The following is an 18,511-nucleotide window of genomic DNA, read 5'->3' as shown; positions in this document are numbered from 1 at the left end:
GTTACTGAGTCAGGACATTTTTCATCTCAGATTCCTCCTTGCCTTTTCTAACACATCCCTATTTATCTCTCTGGCTTTTCCTTTAGTAATAAGCTTGGGTTTGATGTGTGTTCACGCTGCCTTCAGGCCATGTTTCAGCAGAAAGAAGAATCAAAAGGACTGTGAAATAAGGAACCTGTGTTGAGAGGAGAATTCTTTAACTCTTGTTTTTTGGCTTGGCTGTTTCTGTCAACTTTTAATCATTCCTTAACACTGTTTCAGCTTGGCTCATTCCTGTTAATTATTCAGCACCTTAAGTTAGATCTTTGTCCTGGTCTCTGGCAAAGAAAGTGGGAAAAAAGGGCTAAAACTGCGTTTTCAGTCCCTCTTTATGTTTGTTCATTTCATGTGAAAGGAGCCCATAAAAGCATAAAGCATGTGTGGAATTCCTTAGAAATATGAATCATATATTGTATATCCTGATGAAACATCGATTATTTTTGGTCAACTTTTAGTATGGAAACCTTGGGCTGCTTTTTCTCGGTCTTCAGGATGGTGGGGACACAGATACCAAGTCCTGTAAAATGACCCAAGTCATTTTGTATTGATTTAATAACCTGGTGGAGTCCCCATCCCTGGAAGGGTTCAAAACAGGGGTGGATGTGGCCCTTGAGGACATGGTTAGTGATGAACATGGTAGTGGGGCAGCTTGATGGTTGGACTTGATGATCTTAAAGGTCTTTTCCAGCCTTAACGATTTCATGATTTTAATATTTTAGATATTTTCTCTCTTGGGTATTTCAGTTGTGTGAGTTCTTGTATCCTCAAAATCAGCTTTTAAATCGCTCTGTTATTTTGAAGGCTGGATAATAGATTCAGTGCTTCATGACAGATTAATTTATACCCTTGGTCCTTAGCTTTATATCATACTTGCTTTATATTCTATAAGTTATATAAATTATCTTGAAATTCACTGAAAACTGAGGGGTTTTTTTTAAGCTGTTACATGATGTATAAACAGCTCTTTGTGCTTGGATCATGTGATGCTTTAGCCCTGGTTAAGATTTAACTCCTCTGCAAAAGGTAAATTATTAAATATTAATTTTACAAAGTACTTCCAAACCAATTAATTGATGAATTTAAAGTTACATTGCAAAGTTTAAAATACTAAAACTAAGAGGCTCCCCTATTCCAACAATTTGGGAATAAAGGTTTTTGTGGACAACAAAAATGTGAGAAAATATTATTTGAGATGAGCACAGCAGCTAATCCAGCACTGGCAATGGATTTGCCTCATTTACTTTTTATTTCTTCAGAAAATAATGTCACAAATTCTGATGGAAAAGGAATTCTGTGAGTTGCTGCCCAAAGAATAATGTGTGTGACCCTTAGAACCTCCTCAGTCCCAGCTCTGTAGCAGAAGCTCCTGTTTGATGTTGCCTCTTTCATTGTATAAATGACATTTTTTTTGTGGAAATCCAATCATGTCTCTAACTTGTGAAGTTTTACCTATTGGAAGTCCTTTGGTTATTTATGAATACTTTTCTTCATGCATGGGAATAACTTGGATGTGATCAGAAGTTTGTGGTTGAAGGTTTCATGCAATCACCATCTCCTGCCTGTCAGGAGTAAACAGAATTTTGAGGAGAATCCCATGATTCCATTAAAATAAGTCCTCTGTTTTGCCAGAAAGTCTAAACCGAGGCATTTTCCTGGATATTTAATGTGTTTAAAATGTGTAAATAAGTATTTTCTAAATAAGGCAGCAAAACCAAACATGCGAGAAAGTTAAATTAGGCAATTTAGGTGATTACCAGGAATTGTAATTAATACTCCTGAATTGTATCATGGGAGTTATAATCTATGGTTTAGAACTGTTGTGAGCAATGTTAATTTTTCACTAAGTGTTCTTAGTTTCTATGCTGGTTTTTCATGCTTTTGTAGTTTTTTAGCACGTTCCATTATTGTGTTTAAAAATAATTTAAATATTCACCTTATTCTGAACCTAATGAGACTTCCATCGTAAGAGCCAGAAATCAGATCTTCTCTTTGGAAGTCCTCAGTGGAGCTACTTATGAATGGAAAAATAGCTCCAAATGTGATACCAGTAAAGATTTATGGGAAATCTTTGGTCAATTTTACCAGCACATTAATTCCATTCCATTACATCATTTAAATAATGAATATTTAACTGAGCATTACTCATAATTGCTCCTTTCCTTATCCACCTTTATAAAATGACCCCACATAAAAAATATAATGAAGCTTTCCCTAAGAAAAATAAAAGTAATTACTTGGAGTGCTAAAAATAGCAGCAGCTGATGGAAAATCTCAGCTAATATTCCACTGGGGACCTCTGCAGTGCTTCATCTTTTGATGGAACCCCAATGAATGGAAATTAATCTGCCTCCACACCAATGTTAGTTTATGCATTGATCAAATAAGTTGGGAAATACATTGGAAAAGAGTGGGAGTAGAAAAAGAAAAATTAAACCAGCAGTGAACTGAGTGTGGAAGAGGGCAAGTATCAGCATTAAGCAGCAAATTTATCGGGAATTAATGTGTGTCAGGGTGGCTGTTGGGGCAGAAAGATGAAATCGTGCTGAAATAAAACTGGACCTGTTTCTGGATGTTTCCAAACCACCCAATGATCAGCAAAAATTCCGTATTTGTTGTGTTTCAAAGACTTGCTTCCCTCTCCTCCTGCAGACTGACCTTTCTAGTTCTGTGGAGTTTATTTCCCTGTTGTAACATACTAAAAATGAAGTTTCCTTGCCATAAATATGCAGCAGAGCTCCTGTGCAGCCACAGCACAACCTCATTTTTCCATCATTTAGATGCTAAAACCGGGCTCTGGTTTCCAGTCCCAGCATTTTTGATCATCATTTTTACCTCTGGTGCAAATTGCAGAGATGAAGTGGTTGATATTTTAGAGCACAGCAGTTAAGACTATGCTAATTTTTTGATTATGATTTGATTACCTTAGAAGGCCCCTGAACTGCCTCTTGCAGTTAATGCTAAATTACTTAATTAATTATTTTTATCCTCTTTTTTTACCAAACCTAGTGTGATATTTAGACCACTTTGGCCCACCAGGGCTTAAAAGAGAAATTCTGCTCTAGTGGTAAAACCCTGTCCCAGTTTTGTTCATGGAAACAAAGGCAGTGATTGATATATTTACTTTGAACTCCATTAAATTTGAACCTCAGAGCAATGGAGGGCCTAGCTCAGGCCATGAAGAGCCAAATCACTCTCTAGTTATAAAAAAGTTGATCACAAATGTATAAATCTGAATCAAAAAGCCAATTTTATATTGTATTTCATTTCAATTACTTATAAACTTAACAAGGGTCATTTTCCTTGAGAAACTGTACAAAATTCTACCAAGATTCTGTTTATTTTTACACTGAAACAACTGTTGCTTTTTAGTTTAAGGGTGGAATATATTGTTCAAATTTGCATCATCAGCATCAAACTGGTGTAATTCTTTTTACCAGAACAGTATCATTGCAGCTTTATTTTCATCCAAGCAAAATTTGACTGACATTTTGCAAGTTAAAATCTCATTTTAGATATTTCCTAATCTCTTACAGGTCAATGCACAAACTGACTCAGCTGGAGAGACTTGATCTGGGCAATAATGAATTCTCTGAACTGGTAAGAAACACAGCATTTTTGAACAGAAAACCTGTGAGGTTTGGATGCTCTGTTGGTGGGGCATTGAACTTTTAGTGGAAAGGGTTTGCTGGATTGTGGCCATGGGCGAGGGACACGTGTCCTTGTGGAATAGGAGGTTCCTGAGGTGAATGTTGATGTCAGAATATGCTTCATCTCCATCAGGCTTCTGCAGTTCAGGTCAAGGTCACAAAGAATTCTCCTTCTGAGCAGATTGTTACTCCTGGGATACTTCACTGGTCGTGAATTGAAGATCTCAACAATTTTTTGCATCAATTATGTATTAATTTCTCAATATCTATCATTATATCTTATATCATTGATATCTTATATCAAACATTAGAAATAGCTGTTACTAATTATTAGAAATTGCTATTACCGATTTTAGAGAAGGTGTGTCTGCCCCATCCCTGGAAATGTCCAAGGCCAGATTGGACAGGGCTTGGAGCAACCTGGGAAGGTGTCCCTGCCTATGTCAGGGGGTGGAACAGGATGATCATTAAGGTCCCTCCCTGCCCAAACCACTCTGTAGTTCTGTGATCTCGCCCTTGCAGGAATGCCATAGGAAAAGTGGTACTAATTTAAATCAAACCTGTGAACAAAAGGATAAAAAGGCCCTGTTTTTATGGATTCTGAAAATCTGATTTGGATTTCAATAGAAACTTCCTTTTTTTGAGAGAAAAATGTTCCCTGGAGCTATGGTTGTGTGGGAGAGGTTAATTTCTTTGACATCCTGGGACTGTTTTGCCCTTGAAGAACCTGTGCAGCCAAACTGGAGCCACAGGTACAGGGTTCACTTCAAAACTGAAGTAATTCTGTTCATTTGTTTTGCTGGAAACAAGATGACACAAATCATGGGGTTCCTGGAATAGAAACTGTCACTTCCTAAAGAGCAGCTGTATCCAGGTGACTTCATGTAATCAAGGGAGGGAAGAGGCAACTCATGTCCTGGGGCTTTGGGAGCTGTAAATCCCAAGGAATGGGACATAGGTTTGACATCTGAGGGGGTTTTAGACCCTTTTTTTGACATTTGAAGGGTCAAAAACTGGCACCAGGCAGATGATGAGCAGCAATGACAGCTGGAAAGGAAACAGGAAAAGGTAGGGAGAAAAGGAAAATGTAAGAGGATAAAATGTAATATATTTTTAATTGAAGATTAATGTCAGTCTTTAATTCAGACTTGATCTTGGGAAGCATTTCTGTACCAAGAGGGTGGTCAGAACCTGAAACAGGATTCCTGGAGAGAGGGGGTTGATGCCCCAAGCCTCTCAGGGATTAAGGGGCATTTGAGGAATTCCCTTATTAAAGTTTTGGTCAGACTGAATTGATCAGGAGTGGATGGTCATTCCAGCTGATTTTATTAAGACCCTTCCAATCCATTCCTATTCCTATTCCTACTCTCCTCTACTCTATTCCAATTGTGGCAATCTATGTGGAAAATGAAAATGTTCTCCAAAAAGACATCAGCTGAAGCATTTCTAACAGAGACAAAGAAGTTTTTAATATCAAAACATCTCATCTGGGTCCTGGTGAACCATGAAGTGCCATAATCCAGGGTACACCATAAATTCCATAATAATGGTAAATTATAATCCATGCTCAAGGAATTTCACCTCAAACTGTGCTATGTCCAGCACAGGAATAGGCTGTTCCCTCTGAAAAAGGTGTCTGTTAATGAGAGGAGTTTAAAAGCAAATTAAAGTTGAGAGGGAAAATTATGATTATCCATAATGAAGTGAGTCAGTGAACACTCTGGAGGAATAAAGAAACATTAATCAGCATAGGAACAAATAGTATAAAATAACCATTAATCAGTTTAGCCTGGAAATGAGAAATGGATTTAATCATAGAAGGACAACAGAATTTCGATAGAATTAGCAGAGGCAAAATAAATAATCTTTAAATTGTTAAGTAATAGTTTTTTAATGGAAACACATCATGTGGCAATGTGGAAAACTGAGCGATTGAGCTCCGCTGCTGAGCAGGTTTATTGTTACCTGATGAGGCATCAGGCACTTCTCCTGCCTGGAAAAGTGAAAAATCACATTTCTCTTGGGAATGACAACATTGCAAAACACTCAGACCACATGGGATAATTGGAGATCTCTCTTAAGGTCTAGTGGTGCTGGGCAGAGGTATTTGTTCTGGCTGTGTTGGGATAATTCCAGGGCAGTTGTACCACAGGCCTTTAAAATGCTTGAACCTGGTTTAGTCAGGACCAAACGGAATATTTAGTACTGGTTTCTGGTCTTAAAAATATCTCTACACCTTGATAAAGGAAAGCAAGTTGGAAGTCCTGGTTTGCTGTGGAAAGTATTTCATCAGAAAGGAAAACACTGCTTAAGCTGAAAGTTGGGAGTATTTGGGACCTGATAGTTCCTGGTTTTCCCAACTCTAAGGAGTCAGAAATGATCTGGGGAATTGCCTATTTCAGCTTCTCTCATTAAGATCTTGTAGGTTTGAAAAGAGTAAAACAGATTAAATTTAATATTACGATTTTAAGGCACACCATGATTGTGACTCCTGAGTGTGACGACTGCAGACATCAACTCTCCTAGCAAGTTCTCCTTTGGATTCAGTTCTTTTCCAAAGCATTCTTATATTTTACAAGTTTTGCAAAAGAGCACCAGTGGTTAAATTAAATGAGTGAGCTCTTCCTGTCATTAAATATCTGAAAGGCTGATGTGGGTTACAAAAAAACAAAGGAAAGTGAAGAGGGAATCTTTTTTTTACACCAAAAATTGATTTATATTTAATTAAAAAACCACTGCTATATGTAACTGTCCATAATTATATATTTTTTTTCTCAGCCTGAGGTTCTTGAACAAATTCAGAATCTAAAGGAACTGTGGATGGACAATAATTCTCTGCAAGTGCTACCTGGGGTATGGACATTTATTCTTTGTAATTGAATTATTGTGTTATGTAGTGACCTATTTACCTGGCAGTAAATGAGCATTTTCTTGCATGGGGGCACAGTCCTTCTGCACAGTCATTAATTATAATCGAGAAATAAAAGTTACATGATAATGTCTAAATATTAAACACAGAAAATCTTCATCTCTTTGGTGGGGCTGCAGATGAGATGGGAATTTTGAGTGAATATCCCTTCAATCCATGTCCAAATGGAGAAATAATACAACTGTATCACCAGGAACTCAGTTTTTCAGCAGATTTCATGAATCTGGAGCACATTCATTAGCAATAAAAATTAAGTGATAATGTCTAAATGTTCGACATGGACAAACTTCACTTCCTTGGTGGAGCTTCCATCAGATGAAAATTTTGAGTGAATATCCCTTGGGTCTGTGTTCAGGTGGAGAAATAATACAACTGTATGATCAGGAACTCAACTATGCATCAGATTTAATGAATCTGGAGCACACTAATTAGTTTGGGGTGTTTGGTGCAGCTCCTGAAGGGGAGGCTGAGACCACCTTGGTCCTGCCTTGTAAAGGTGCTGAGATAATTGAACAGAACCTGTATCACTCTTGTTTGTCTCTAATTAACTTAGCAACTGGTGTGTGTCTGTCCAAGTAACTCTTTCTCACGTGCTATTAAGTCTATAGGGAAGTTAAAACAGCTCGTGTACCTGGATGTGTCCAAAAACAGGATAGAAACTGTGGATTTGGACATCTCGGGATGTGAAGGGCTTGAGGATCTCCTGTTGTCATCCAACATGCTGCAGCAGCTGCCAGATTCCATTGGTGAGAAAAACTCAGGGATTCTTGTAAACTGTTCCACCTGAAAATTTAATTTATATGGGTTTTTTTGTAATTATAAGACTTTAAAATCGTGGCCCAAGAACTGACAATAAATCCTAAAGGAGGCACAAACATCTGTGTCCCTAAAGACCATTTGGTAAAGTCAGGAACAAAAATCCCTGGCTAGAAAGTATTGATTTTTCTGGTTTGCTATTTTAAGGAAAATAAGTGAAGAAGGCTACAAGTGATCTAAATTTCAAAGTATGAGAGTGATGGGGGGAAATTGCTGCTCTGAGTTACAGCAGTAAAAATGAAATTGTTCAAACTATTAATTATCTTTTTTTGACTATTTTTCATACATAGAACTTCAGATTTTTTTAGGATATATAGAAATTCTGGAAGCCAAGTGCTTGTAGGCACATCTGGATCTCTCATTTCAGTGTTGATCCCTCATATTTTCTTTTCAACTTCCCTTTGAACTGTTAAACAGGACTGGCATTTGATTAATTAATAAAGAAAAAAATCATTAATAAAGAAAATTATCTATTAAGACATTAATAGATAATTAGAAATCTACTCTTCCTGAATAGATAAGATAGTATTATTTTTATTGCTTTTATTTTTATGAAGATATTATTGTTTTATTAATATTTATATTATTATCTATTTTTACATTATTTTTTAAGGCCATAGAAATACACTTAATATTTCTCTTGCAATTCAGCTTAACATTTAATCAGGACTTTATTTTGATTAAAAGAACATGTCCTATACACAGATATTCTCTAAAATCCAGACCTGAGTTATTCAGTGTTAGAAATCGTTAGGGTTTTAGCACGTGGGAGATTATAGTAAATATTAATGTCAAATATTTTTCTACTACTTTTTCCCCACCTGCTCTCTAGGGCTGTTGAAGAGGCTGACAACTTTGAAAGTAGATGACAACCAGCTCACAATTCTGCCCAATGCCATTGGAAAGTGCGTATGAGATTAATGTGATTTTCAACGTTAAGTAAAATGTGTTTTCTCTTCTGCTTTTTTCCCTTCTGTTTTTGTTTTAAATATAAAATAAGACAAAGATATCCTGAATTATAAAATAATTCAAATTTTATAAATAAATTTTCAAATAATTTTAAAATGCCTCCTAACACCCAGTTTAAAACATTGAAATTTGGAGTACCACTGTTACTTCTGTGGGTTTATACTGGTGTGAGGGATAAAAAGGCAAAATATATTATATTTTCCAAGAAAAAGGCTACTTTTCTGTGTGAATCACTTGCAATTTAGATGATTAGAGCAGCAAAAGTATAAGAAATAGGAGTATTTGAGGGAAACACGTCTGTTCCCATGGCAACGGCCTGAGGCTGGTCTGGGAAGGAGACGCTGCAACCCTTGTTCATGTGGAGATTTCTTAAAATATTCCGGTGGTCCCAGTGGAACAGCCATGAAAATTTCATGGGGATGGGGTAGGATCGAAGTATTTCCTGCAGCTGGGGCAGGATCCTGTTGTTAATTGATTGTGAGAAGCACTAATGGTTCCCTTTAGCTCTCGTGGGGTCAGCTAGGACACGGATCCCTGGCTTATCCTGCTGAGGGTCTGGAGCTTTTTGCTCACCGAAATCTGCCATTTATTGTCAAATTTGGGGTGAGGCCAGTGTGTTCCTAAGGATGGAATCAGGGCATTCTTCGTATAGGTTCCCACTGCACATTCCTTCCGGCAGAACATATCTTTAATATTGGTATTTTTATAGAGTGCCTCTTCCTCTACATATTTTGCTTCTGAAATTCTATATAAACTGATATTTGGGAAAAAAAATCAGAGCTCCTTGTCCCTGGCTGCTTTCCCCAGGTGTGGCACCAGACTTTGCATCCTCCCCAGGGCACCAGTGTTGATGCAGCAGAGACAAAGCTGTGCCAGGGGAAGTTCAGGTTGGACATCAGGAGGCCAACTGTGCTACACACTCTATAGCAACCAGTTTGTAGAATCCCAGACTGGTTTGGGTTGGAGGGACCTTAAAGCTCATCCTGTCCCACCCCCTGCCATGGGCAGGGACATCTTCCACTAGACCAGGTTGCTCCAAGCCCTGTCCAACCTGGCTATTTCAATAATAACTTAGCTGTTGTGCCATTTGGGAAAAATAAGCCAAATTTGTGAACTATTTCAGCTGCAACCACTGACAGCCCAGGTTGGCTTACCCTTCTGTAGTTTTTATAATGTCTCCAGATTTATGGAATATTCATGGAGAGCATTAAAAGTTGGTGATGTGAATCACTAAAGGACAAATCTTTGCTACTCAAATCATTTTGTTGCAGTACATTCTGATGAGCAGTGAAAGCTCATAAGGCTCAAAGCTCTACTGGATGCTGCAAAAAGGTTGATCTAATGTTTAGCTTTAACAGTTTTGGGGGTCAGTTTCTAAAACCTTCTAAAACTTTTCTTTTTTGCTGAATTGCTCAAATTGAAGGAATTCCCGTTTTTTAACCTAATATCTGTTCAGTATTGTTTGTCTTGGAACCTTAATTATATTTTTAAAGACACAACTGCTGTTCTAAGGTGGGAATGCAGAGCAGAGGCTGATCATCTGATATTATATGTTATTTGAGAGTGACTGGTTGTGCTTTTTCAATGAAGTGCTCCCTCTCTAACAAGGACAGTGTCTCCCACATCAAAATGAACTTGGCTTTCTCTGACTCATCCCTCTGGATAGTTTTCTACTGAGTCTCTTTCTCCTAAATACTGGTGGCAGTACCTACCACAGAGCCTGTTACTGTCACACAGGGATTAACAATGTGGAGGAGGGAATGCTCCCTCCAGGGACCAATTTCTCCATGAGACACAGAGCATTTCAACTCTGGTGCTGGTGGGGACCCACCACCCTCTTTTTTGGAACTCTTGTTCAAAGGACAAGCCTGTGGTGGCATTCAGAGTGTGGCCCTGCGCAGTAGACCCATTGTAATAAAACATTCCACACAAAGTCAGTGATTCCTACTGATTAAGTTACTAAATTAGAGCCAAGGGCTGGAGATGTTCTCTGCAGGACCTGAGGGAATGCTCTGTGTGGGTGGGAAGGTGCCAGGAGGGAAGTCATGAAAGGGGGGTGCAGTGTGTTCTGTTAGAGGAGTGTTTTGTGTCCAGTCTGTGCCACATCTGTCTGTACCAGATGTTGCAAATGACAAAGTAAACTTGTATTCCCAGCTTTTGCAAGGGCTTGGAGTGGTGAGGCTTCCCTGTGAGGGTGGTGAGGCCCTGACACAGATTGCCCAGAGAAGCTGTGGCTGCCCCATCCCTGGAAGTGTCCGAGGCCAGGATGGGGCTTGGAGCAACCTGGTCTGTAGAGGAAATCTGCTCTAAAATTTCCTCCTAAGGCTGTGTCTGTAGTTGTGTGAAGCTTTAGAACTCCCAGGGATTTTAGGTTGTTAACTGTGGTTCTCCACCCCTTGCACGGCTGCTAACGAGTGTATTTACAATTCCAGTTTGTCTTTGTTAGAAGAATTTGACTGCAGCTGCAATGAATTGGAGTCCCTGCCCTCCACCATCGGGTACCTCCACAACCTGAGGACCTTGGCTGTGGATGAGAATTTCCTCCCGGAGCTGCCCAGAGAAGTGAGAGGCTTTGGAATTACAGATTGAAACATTTTGCGGGAGCCCAAGATTTCATCCTTGCCCGGACAAATTATCTGTTAAAGCAATTGTTTGTGGAATGATGTGGGAGACCAAACCTTTCTTATGTGCTCAATAGAAAAACTGAGCAGTAAATTAATAAATTCTTGTTAAATTTGAAATATCCCTGTGAAGAGCAGAGTGAGTAACCCCAGGAACCCTGAGGGTGTTACTTTCTGATTAAATTCTGTATTTTCTGCTCTTTGTCACTTCCAGCAAAAACCCAATTCAGCCACCTCCTACCATGAAAAGTGAGTGATAATAAATGTTACCAGAGGCAGGATTCCATCACCTTTGGCTTTTTCATTCCACAGATTGGAAGCTGTAAAAACGTTACGGTGATGTCTCTGCGCTCCAACAAGCTGGAATTTCTTCCCGATGAAATTGGGCAGATGCAGAAGTTGAGAGTGTTAAACCTGAGCGATAACAGGTACAGTTCACATCATTTCCTTAACCAATTTAAGCATTTATTAAAAAAAAAAATTAAACTGTTATTTTTAGATATTTTTTAAAATATGTTTATATAAAATATATTTTATAAAAATGTATTTGGAATTATATTAAAAATAACGTGGTTATTATTTACTTTATTTAAAATATAAGGAAAGAATCTTGATTTTTTTTCCCTAATCTTTATGGTTTGATCTTAGTTCCACTGATACCAAAGAAGTTGAGTGGGGCCGAGATCTGGGTCTTGGTGTCTTTTAATAGGTTAAAAACCATTTGCTTCTTTTATGTCCTGCTGTTTCCATGCAAAAATGTGATATTTGGCTTATATAGGTTTGTAATATTTAATGGTGAAAAAGCTGATCTATAGGGAACCATGAGGTGCAAGCACAGGAGTTTGTTATCCTGGCATCATTAAAATTCAAGGAATATTTTTCATTTCCTTCAGTAGAGTTTTTTTGTCAAAACCCCCAGATTCTTGTGTTCTTATGCACATGACTCTGCTTAGATGAGAAACAAAATGCTTAAACTGAGCCTTTCTTGATACCTGTGCTGCCAAAGACTGCCTGCCTTGAGCTTTATCCATGTGGATGTGCCAAGAATATGGTAATTTTCAGCATAAGCACAGAAATCCAGGTTTGCTGGATAGTGCCACGTATGGGGAATGAATTCCATTTTCTCTCCAGTAATTACCGTCCACACTCAGTAAAAATCAGGAGAAAGGCTTCCCACCCCTGTGTCAGATTTGCTGTCAGCAGTTTCATTGTTGAGATTACAACTGAACATAAAATATAAACCATAAAATGAAGTAATGTAGAACCCCTTTAATATATTTGTTTAAAATTGCTTGTTTAATTCAGTTGATTCTTTTCTGCGTTGCAATTGTGTGTCATAAAATCCATCATGGCTGGACCAGAATGGAAAGTTAAACTTGAGTCTAGTTTGTCTTGTGACTGTCCAAATCCCAGAATCAGGAAATGCCTACAGGTGGCACTAGGGGAGGTTTAGGTTGGATATTAGGGAAAATTCCTTATGGAGGAGCTTGTCTGGCCCTGGCAGTGGTGGAGTCCCCATCCCTGGAGAGATTTAGAAGCTGTATGGGTGTGGCACTTGGGGACATGAGTTAGCAGTGGCCTTGGCAGTGCTGGGGAATGGTTGGACTTGATGGTGTCAGAGGGCTTTTCCAACTTAAACAATTCCATGAATCTATAACTCTGTGATCAAATGGTGGGTCTCTTGATTTTGGGTTCCAGACTGCAATGCTTTCCTGAGGACAGGTGTGACCCCCATCAGCATACTGGTGGCAGCAGTGTGCGTTTGTGCCTTTATCTGTACAGACAGAGTCTGAAACAACACTTCCAAACCACTCCAGTTGCCATTCCTGCCACAAAGGCAGGCTGGCTTCCCTTCCTGTCCCTGCATCCATGTGCCCTGTCCTGTCCTGTCCTGCTGTGGTTTTGTCCAGATGTCTGTCATCCTGGATCCATAAGTGATGCAAGTGAATGCAGCCTGTCTCAAATACAGGGAATTTTCAGGTGGACCTTTCCGTGTCTGGTTCCTGCCCAGCAGCTGTGGTGGCACGTGGGAGGGGACATAGGTGGGCACAGGAGTGTGGAGGTGGGAGGACAACCCTAATCCTGGGCACTTGGGAGTTCAGGGTACAGGTGCCTTCCCTGGCACATGAAACCGCTCTGAGCTGGGTCACTGCCCCTTTTCCAACCTGTGATTGTGCCGTGAGTCTGAGGTGAGGGACAGGAAACCAATGGGGTTTATTTGGATTTCGTTTCCCATTTTTTTCCCCAGTGACTTTTCAGCCAGGTCAGCTACTGTTTTCAGTCCCATCACTTCAGTGTGGTGAGGGACTGTGAGTGCTGAGGAGAGACAGGGAAGGGCAGCTCATGGCTGAGAGGGAGCGAGAGCAGACAGGTCTTCCCAGCTAGGCTGACCCAGGAGCTGGATCCCACCAAAACAGCTGTCCCGCCCCAGTTCCTTTTCCCCAGCTGCCCAGCTAGGACAGGATTGGGATTTCCACTGGGGAGGAAGGTAGTTATGGGACCAGCGTCCCAGTGATGGGATGTTCCTTGGGATGGGATGGGATGGGATGGGATGGGATGGGATGGGATGGGATGGGATGGGATGGGATGGGATGTTCCTTGGGGTGGGATGTGGCAGCTGCTATCCTTCCCACCCCCCTTCAGGGGTGTGTGGTGGTGGTAAGCTCTTTTCTCCAGTCCTCCTGGAAAGCTGTGCAGTGAGCTGTGAGCATTGTGGAACCACTAGGAGAGTGGAGTCTGGACTGGGACAGATAAAAACTGACTCCCCCCCTATAGACATTCAACCTTTAAACTCAGCTGAATTTTCTTTAAAACTGGTTGAATTGTCTCATGTACTTTTCTGGAGTGGTTTGGGCAGTAAATCTTTCCTCCTTCCTTGCTATCAGCTCTGGCTGAGGTTCAGTGTTGCTCTGCTGAGATGTTGTGATAATTCTTGTGCCATGGAACTTCCCACTGCAATGAAACTAAAAAGTTTTCACATTTTGGCACCAAAGAGCTTGGACAAAGTTCAGATTCCTTCTTAATGCTGGAGTTTTTAATGTTTTTGTTTTTTTTTTTACTTTTCTCTCATCCCATTTTCATTAACATTCAGGCAATGTTGTTCTTTCTTTGAATGAGTCCACATGTACCTGCTTAAGAGAAGGGTGTCTGGGCTCTGCTTCCTGCTGGGAGCCTTCCCATGTTCCCACAGCAGTTTTGCCCCTCTGCTTTTCTCCAGATCTCACAGGAGGTAGAGCACACCAGCTCTTTTCCTGGGTACCCCTTCAAGCCATTGGAAGAAGAGACAGAGACACACACAAGCAGAGCAGATGGGTGATTCTGGAGCCTCCTGAGCTTCACCCTGTTGTGATGGGCTCCTGGATCCTGGGATGTGCATCAGCTGTTTCCCTCTCAACTTGTTATGGGACCTGCTGAACCCTGGGCCCCTCTAAGAGGGACCCTTTACCCAAGCACTGCTGATGCACAAAGCTTTTGAGGAGCAGCTGTCACTCCCTGTGCTTTATAACAAACAAGGATGGATTGTACATATTCCATCAGAATTTGCTGGTCAGCCCTTTGTGACTTTCTCTCCTGACACCAGAGGGATTCCATGTCCATCCTGGCAGTGTCCAGTTGCTCATGCATCCTGGCATGTTATTTCCTTGCCAAGGGAACAGACTGTCCGTGTGACAGTCAGTTCATATGATGGATCCATCACCATGGAGCTGGAGTTTTACAGAGGGAACAGCGTCTTCCACTGGTGATCTGCCCACTGCAGGTTCATCCCAGGGAGTGATACCTCAGGGCCATCTCCTTGTCCTTTGCCATATGCCAAATTTCCCCTTTGGTGCCTACAACGATGACTGTAAATGGGGCACTTGGATGTCTTTGAGGGAGGAGGCAAACCTGACACAGACCTCTTTGCCCCCCCAGCTAACGGGAACCTCACATTTTGCGAGGTGACACATTTTGCACACAGGAGGGTCAGTGTTTAGTTCTGTGGTATCAGCTACTACAGACTTTCACTCTGTTCTGTGTCTTCTCCTCAGCACTGTAAGATGGACCTTGCTCATCTTAACTGACCAGAAGCTGTTTTAGTTTCAGGACTTCCTTCAAATATCCATGTTAGAATTCCCCTTTCACCAGAGAAATAGGCTCCAGCTTTCCTTTCCCACGCCAGTGATATCTGAACTTCTCATCTCTGTAGCTGGGAGTCCTCTCTCCTTTTATCTTTACAGGTCCAAACCTTTCCAATCTCCCACAGGCTCTGGAAAGTGCAGGATTCGGTTGGCTCTGATAGGCCATGATGGGTTGGACCCTGATTGCTGAGGTGGAGTCTCAGGAGGGCTGGAGTGCAGCTGGCCAGCTGAGATGGCTTCACACTCTGTGGTCAGTCGGGACAGGTTTGACTCCAGACTCCTTGGGATCCATCCTTGCCTTTGCCCGGCACACTCTAGTCCAGGAGAACCGAGAAGTTTGATGAAGTGGTTGTGCAGGTGCTGCTGGTGTGAAAGCTCCAGCAGTGCTGAGCCCCTGGGAGGCTCAGGGTACACGTGGGATTCATGCAGAGAAAAGAGCTGTGTGACTTACCAGTAACCGGTGTTCTCACCATGTGTAGTCCACATACACACCTGTCTTCCATCTGCTTCTCCTCTCTCCTCAGAGTCCTTCCAGGTCTGAGCCCTGTGATTGAGAGGTAGAATTGTTAGAATGTACATTTGGGCTACACTTCTCAAAGACATCGGTTACTGGTAAGTAACCTTTCTTTTAGTTCTAGATTGTTCTTGAAAGAGCTGAAAGAACCCTCCCCTTTCTGTGTGTGCACTGCTTCTGTCCTGGGCTCAGAATTCACCCACACAAGTTAGAAAAGCTCCTCAGATTAAACAATGCATTTGTTTTATGATAAGACAGCAATGAAAACTGTTTCAGGTAGGTCAGGCTCTCCTTACTTTCTCCTGTGCCATTAATTCTGGGTTTAAATGTGTGCACACAAGGAAAGCTGCTCTAATCTCCAGAGGCATTTAACTGGAGTTTTAACTGCGTGTGCAAACATTCATTTTTATATTTCACTTTTAGAGAAAACTGATTTCTAGTCTAATACATCCTTATTAAAACAATTCCAATGCCTTACGGACACGCTGCGGTCCAAAAAAGCCCCAGTGTTAATGGGAATGAGCTTGTGGCAAAAAGACATCCAAATTCCATAAGGGAGACAATTCCAAAGGTTTGCTGCATGGAGACAATGGTACAAATGCTTGTGAGTGGCTCATCTCCCAGAAATACAGATTTTTTGTGTGAAGGAGACTGTAGGAATGTTGCTGGTACAGGGACAGAGGGCTTTCCCAGTGATGCAGCACCTGGAAATGGCTTACCTGGTTTTACTGAGCTTGGAGCCAATATGTCTGTGAGAGCCTTTGTTTCCCCAGAGTGTGGTTGTCTGACTATCAGAAAAGGGCTTCTCCTCTTTTCTTTTTGCCAAATCACATTTAGGTTTAGTCTTTGTCGAAGGTCCTGTGGTCAATACATCCCTTCCCACTGTCCTCCAGCTCCTTAAACTCTGGACAAAAGCTGAGAGAACATCAGTCCATGGCTGGGACAGGCCATGTGTTGGTACAGAGGAGGTTTAGGTGGGATATTGGGAAGGAATCCTTCCCTGTGAGCGTGGTGAGGCCCTGGCACAGGTTGCCCAGAGAAGCTGTGGCTGCCCCATCCCTGGAAGTGTCCAAGGCCAGGTTGGATGGGGCTTGGAGCAACCTGGGATAATGGAATGTGTCCCTGCCCATGGCAGGGGGTGGAACTGGCTCATTTTTAAGGTCCCTCCCAGCTAAAACCAGTCTGGGACTACATGATGACTGAGGAGTAAAAATTCATGTTCAGGATGAGTTAGTGGGAAAAACATGAATGAATTCTCTGCAAACATTGTGTCATCATTTCCCATTCCCATATGCAGATCACTTTTAGGAAATATGTTTAAATGTCTAATTAAAATGCTAATTTTTTGCTGCTTCGTTTAATTTTGTCATTTAGGTTCACTATGAATATTTATATTATTTTAATCCTTTGTCTGACGTTTCAACAAAAATGATTTTCCTTGATCTCAGAGTGATTCAGTTACAAAACTCCAATGTCCAATAAAAGGAATTCTGGGAGCTACACTGAGATCTTTCCTATAAGTCTTCCTGGGACAAAGATTTTTCTATTTTCTGTGTTATAAGTGTAATTTTGGCTACATTTTGCCAAGGCAAAATATCAGTAACTCCTCAGTACCTTAGGGTGTGGTGCCAGCATTTTAGATTCCAAATATCTCTCTTAACATGGAATGCCCTTAATAAAATATTGTATTTTAGTAAAAAACAAGAAAAAAAGCTGTGAAATTACAAACATTTCAGTATGATCAAGACAAAACATCTTGCCGACAAATCTTTAAACAAACTATTGTGGAAATGAAGGATTCATGTTGTTCCAATTTTATCATTTACAGACTGAAGAATTTACCCTTCACTTTTACTAAACTCAAAGAACTTGCAGCTTTGTGGCTTTCTGACAACCAGGTAATGCCTTTCAGTATTTATATTTTCCTTATTTAAGGAGTCATTGGAAGGGCTGTAAATGAAACCTGTCATTTAATCCATGGTTGTATCAAACTTTCTCCAGCCCAGCTTTATACTTTCATATCAAGGTGTAGATCCTGCTGGCTGTCCTTTAGTAACTTGGAAAAAGCACCTTTGCAGGATTTATTTCACCTAGATTAGCTTCTCTGTCCTTACAAAAGTAGTAAATAAAGGGGGAAAATAGCAAAAGAATAGTTATTAAAAATAAATTCAGTATATAAGGCTTTGCTACCAACCTTGTTAGTGGTTTGTCCCATCATTTGCTCCATCTACACCTCTATTTTTGTCTTCCTTTTCCCTTTTCCTATCTATTCTTCTCTTCCTGCATATTTTAAATTTCACTGTACTCAGGGGCAGTCTAAACATGTCAAAGATGCACAAGAACTCTGAGTCTTGGTTTGGAGAAAACTCATTTATGTTCCTCTTAAATCTGAGGGTGCCTTTCTTTGTCTGAGGGCTTTGGTTTTAACTAGAGATTCTTTGGGGTTCTATTTTAAAGCAAATTATGTAACATGAACTCTGAGAAATGCAACAGTTCAACCAGCAGCTGAGCACTAAAATAAGTCTTAAATGTACATTTGCTTTTATAACTGAGCCAAAAATGGGAAAGCTGAAGGGAGGGGTAATAGAAAATGATGATTAAATTTTAATGTGTTAAATTAGGATTCTTGGTTTTTTTCACTCTAATTTCCATTTAAAAAAATTAGCATTCCATGGCTGCGCAGCCCAGGCACAGAACAGCCACTTCCTTTTAAATATGCGAGGTTTTCCAGCATTTGGCTTTTCTTTGGTGTAGGATGGATTAGTTTCCATTCTGTGGACTGTGACAGTCACTCCTGGTGTTACATTAGAATAAATCAATAATAAAATCTCATCAGTTAAAGTGAAGCACAACATCTG

The 18,511-nt window shown here is 40.5% G+C and overlaps 1 protein-coding gene across 5 annotated transcripts in view; it reads left to right on the top strand.

The window, feature by feature from the left end:
- The window catches only part of LRRC7 (leucine rich repeat containing 7), a 117,814-nt gene that overhangs the window by 70,253 nt on the left and 29,050 nt on the right, over positions 1 to 18,511 (top strand). For 4 of the 5 annotated variants that reach the window (XM_027651553.1, XM_027651554.1, XM_027651552.1 and 1 more), the window contains exons 7-13: positions 3,573 to 3,636; positions 6,465 to 6,539; positions 7,217 to 7,361; positions 8,264 to 8,336; positions 10,833 to 10,962; positions 11,334 to 11,449; positions 17,482 to 17,551. In XM_027651553.1, coding sequence (XP_027507354.1) covers positions 3,573 to 3,636; positions 6,465 to 6,539; positions 7,217 to 7,361; positions 8,264 to 8,336; positions 10,833 to 10,962; positions 11,334 to 11,449; positions 17,482 to 17,551 — 673 coding nt within the window. Of the gene's footprint in view, positions 1 to 3,572; positions 3,637 to 6,464; positions 6,540 to 7,216; positions 7,362 to 8,263; positions 8,337 to 10,832; positions 10,963 to 11,333; positions 11,450 to 15,663; positions 15,752 to 17,481; positions 17,552 to 18,511 lie in introns of those variants that run through there. The other variant, XR_003529000.1, reaches the window with a different exon arrangement.

The sequence above is a fragment of the Corapipo altera genome, unplaced genomic scaffold, assembly GCF_003945725.1.
Source record: "Corapipo altera isolate COAL_440 unplaced genomic scaffold, ASM394572v1 57, whole genome shotgun sequence".
NCBI classification, from domain to species: Eukaryota; Metazoa; Chordata; class Aves; order Passeriformes; family Pipridae; genus Corapipo; species Corapipo altera.
This window is presented reverse-complemented; position numbering and strand designations above follow the sequence as displayed.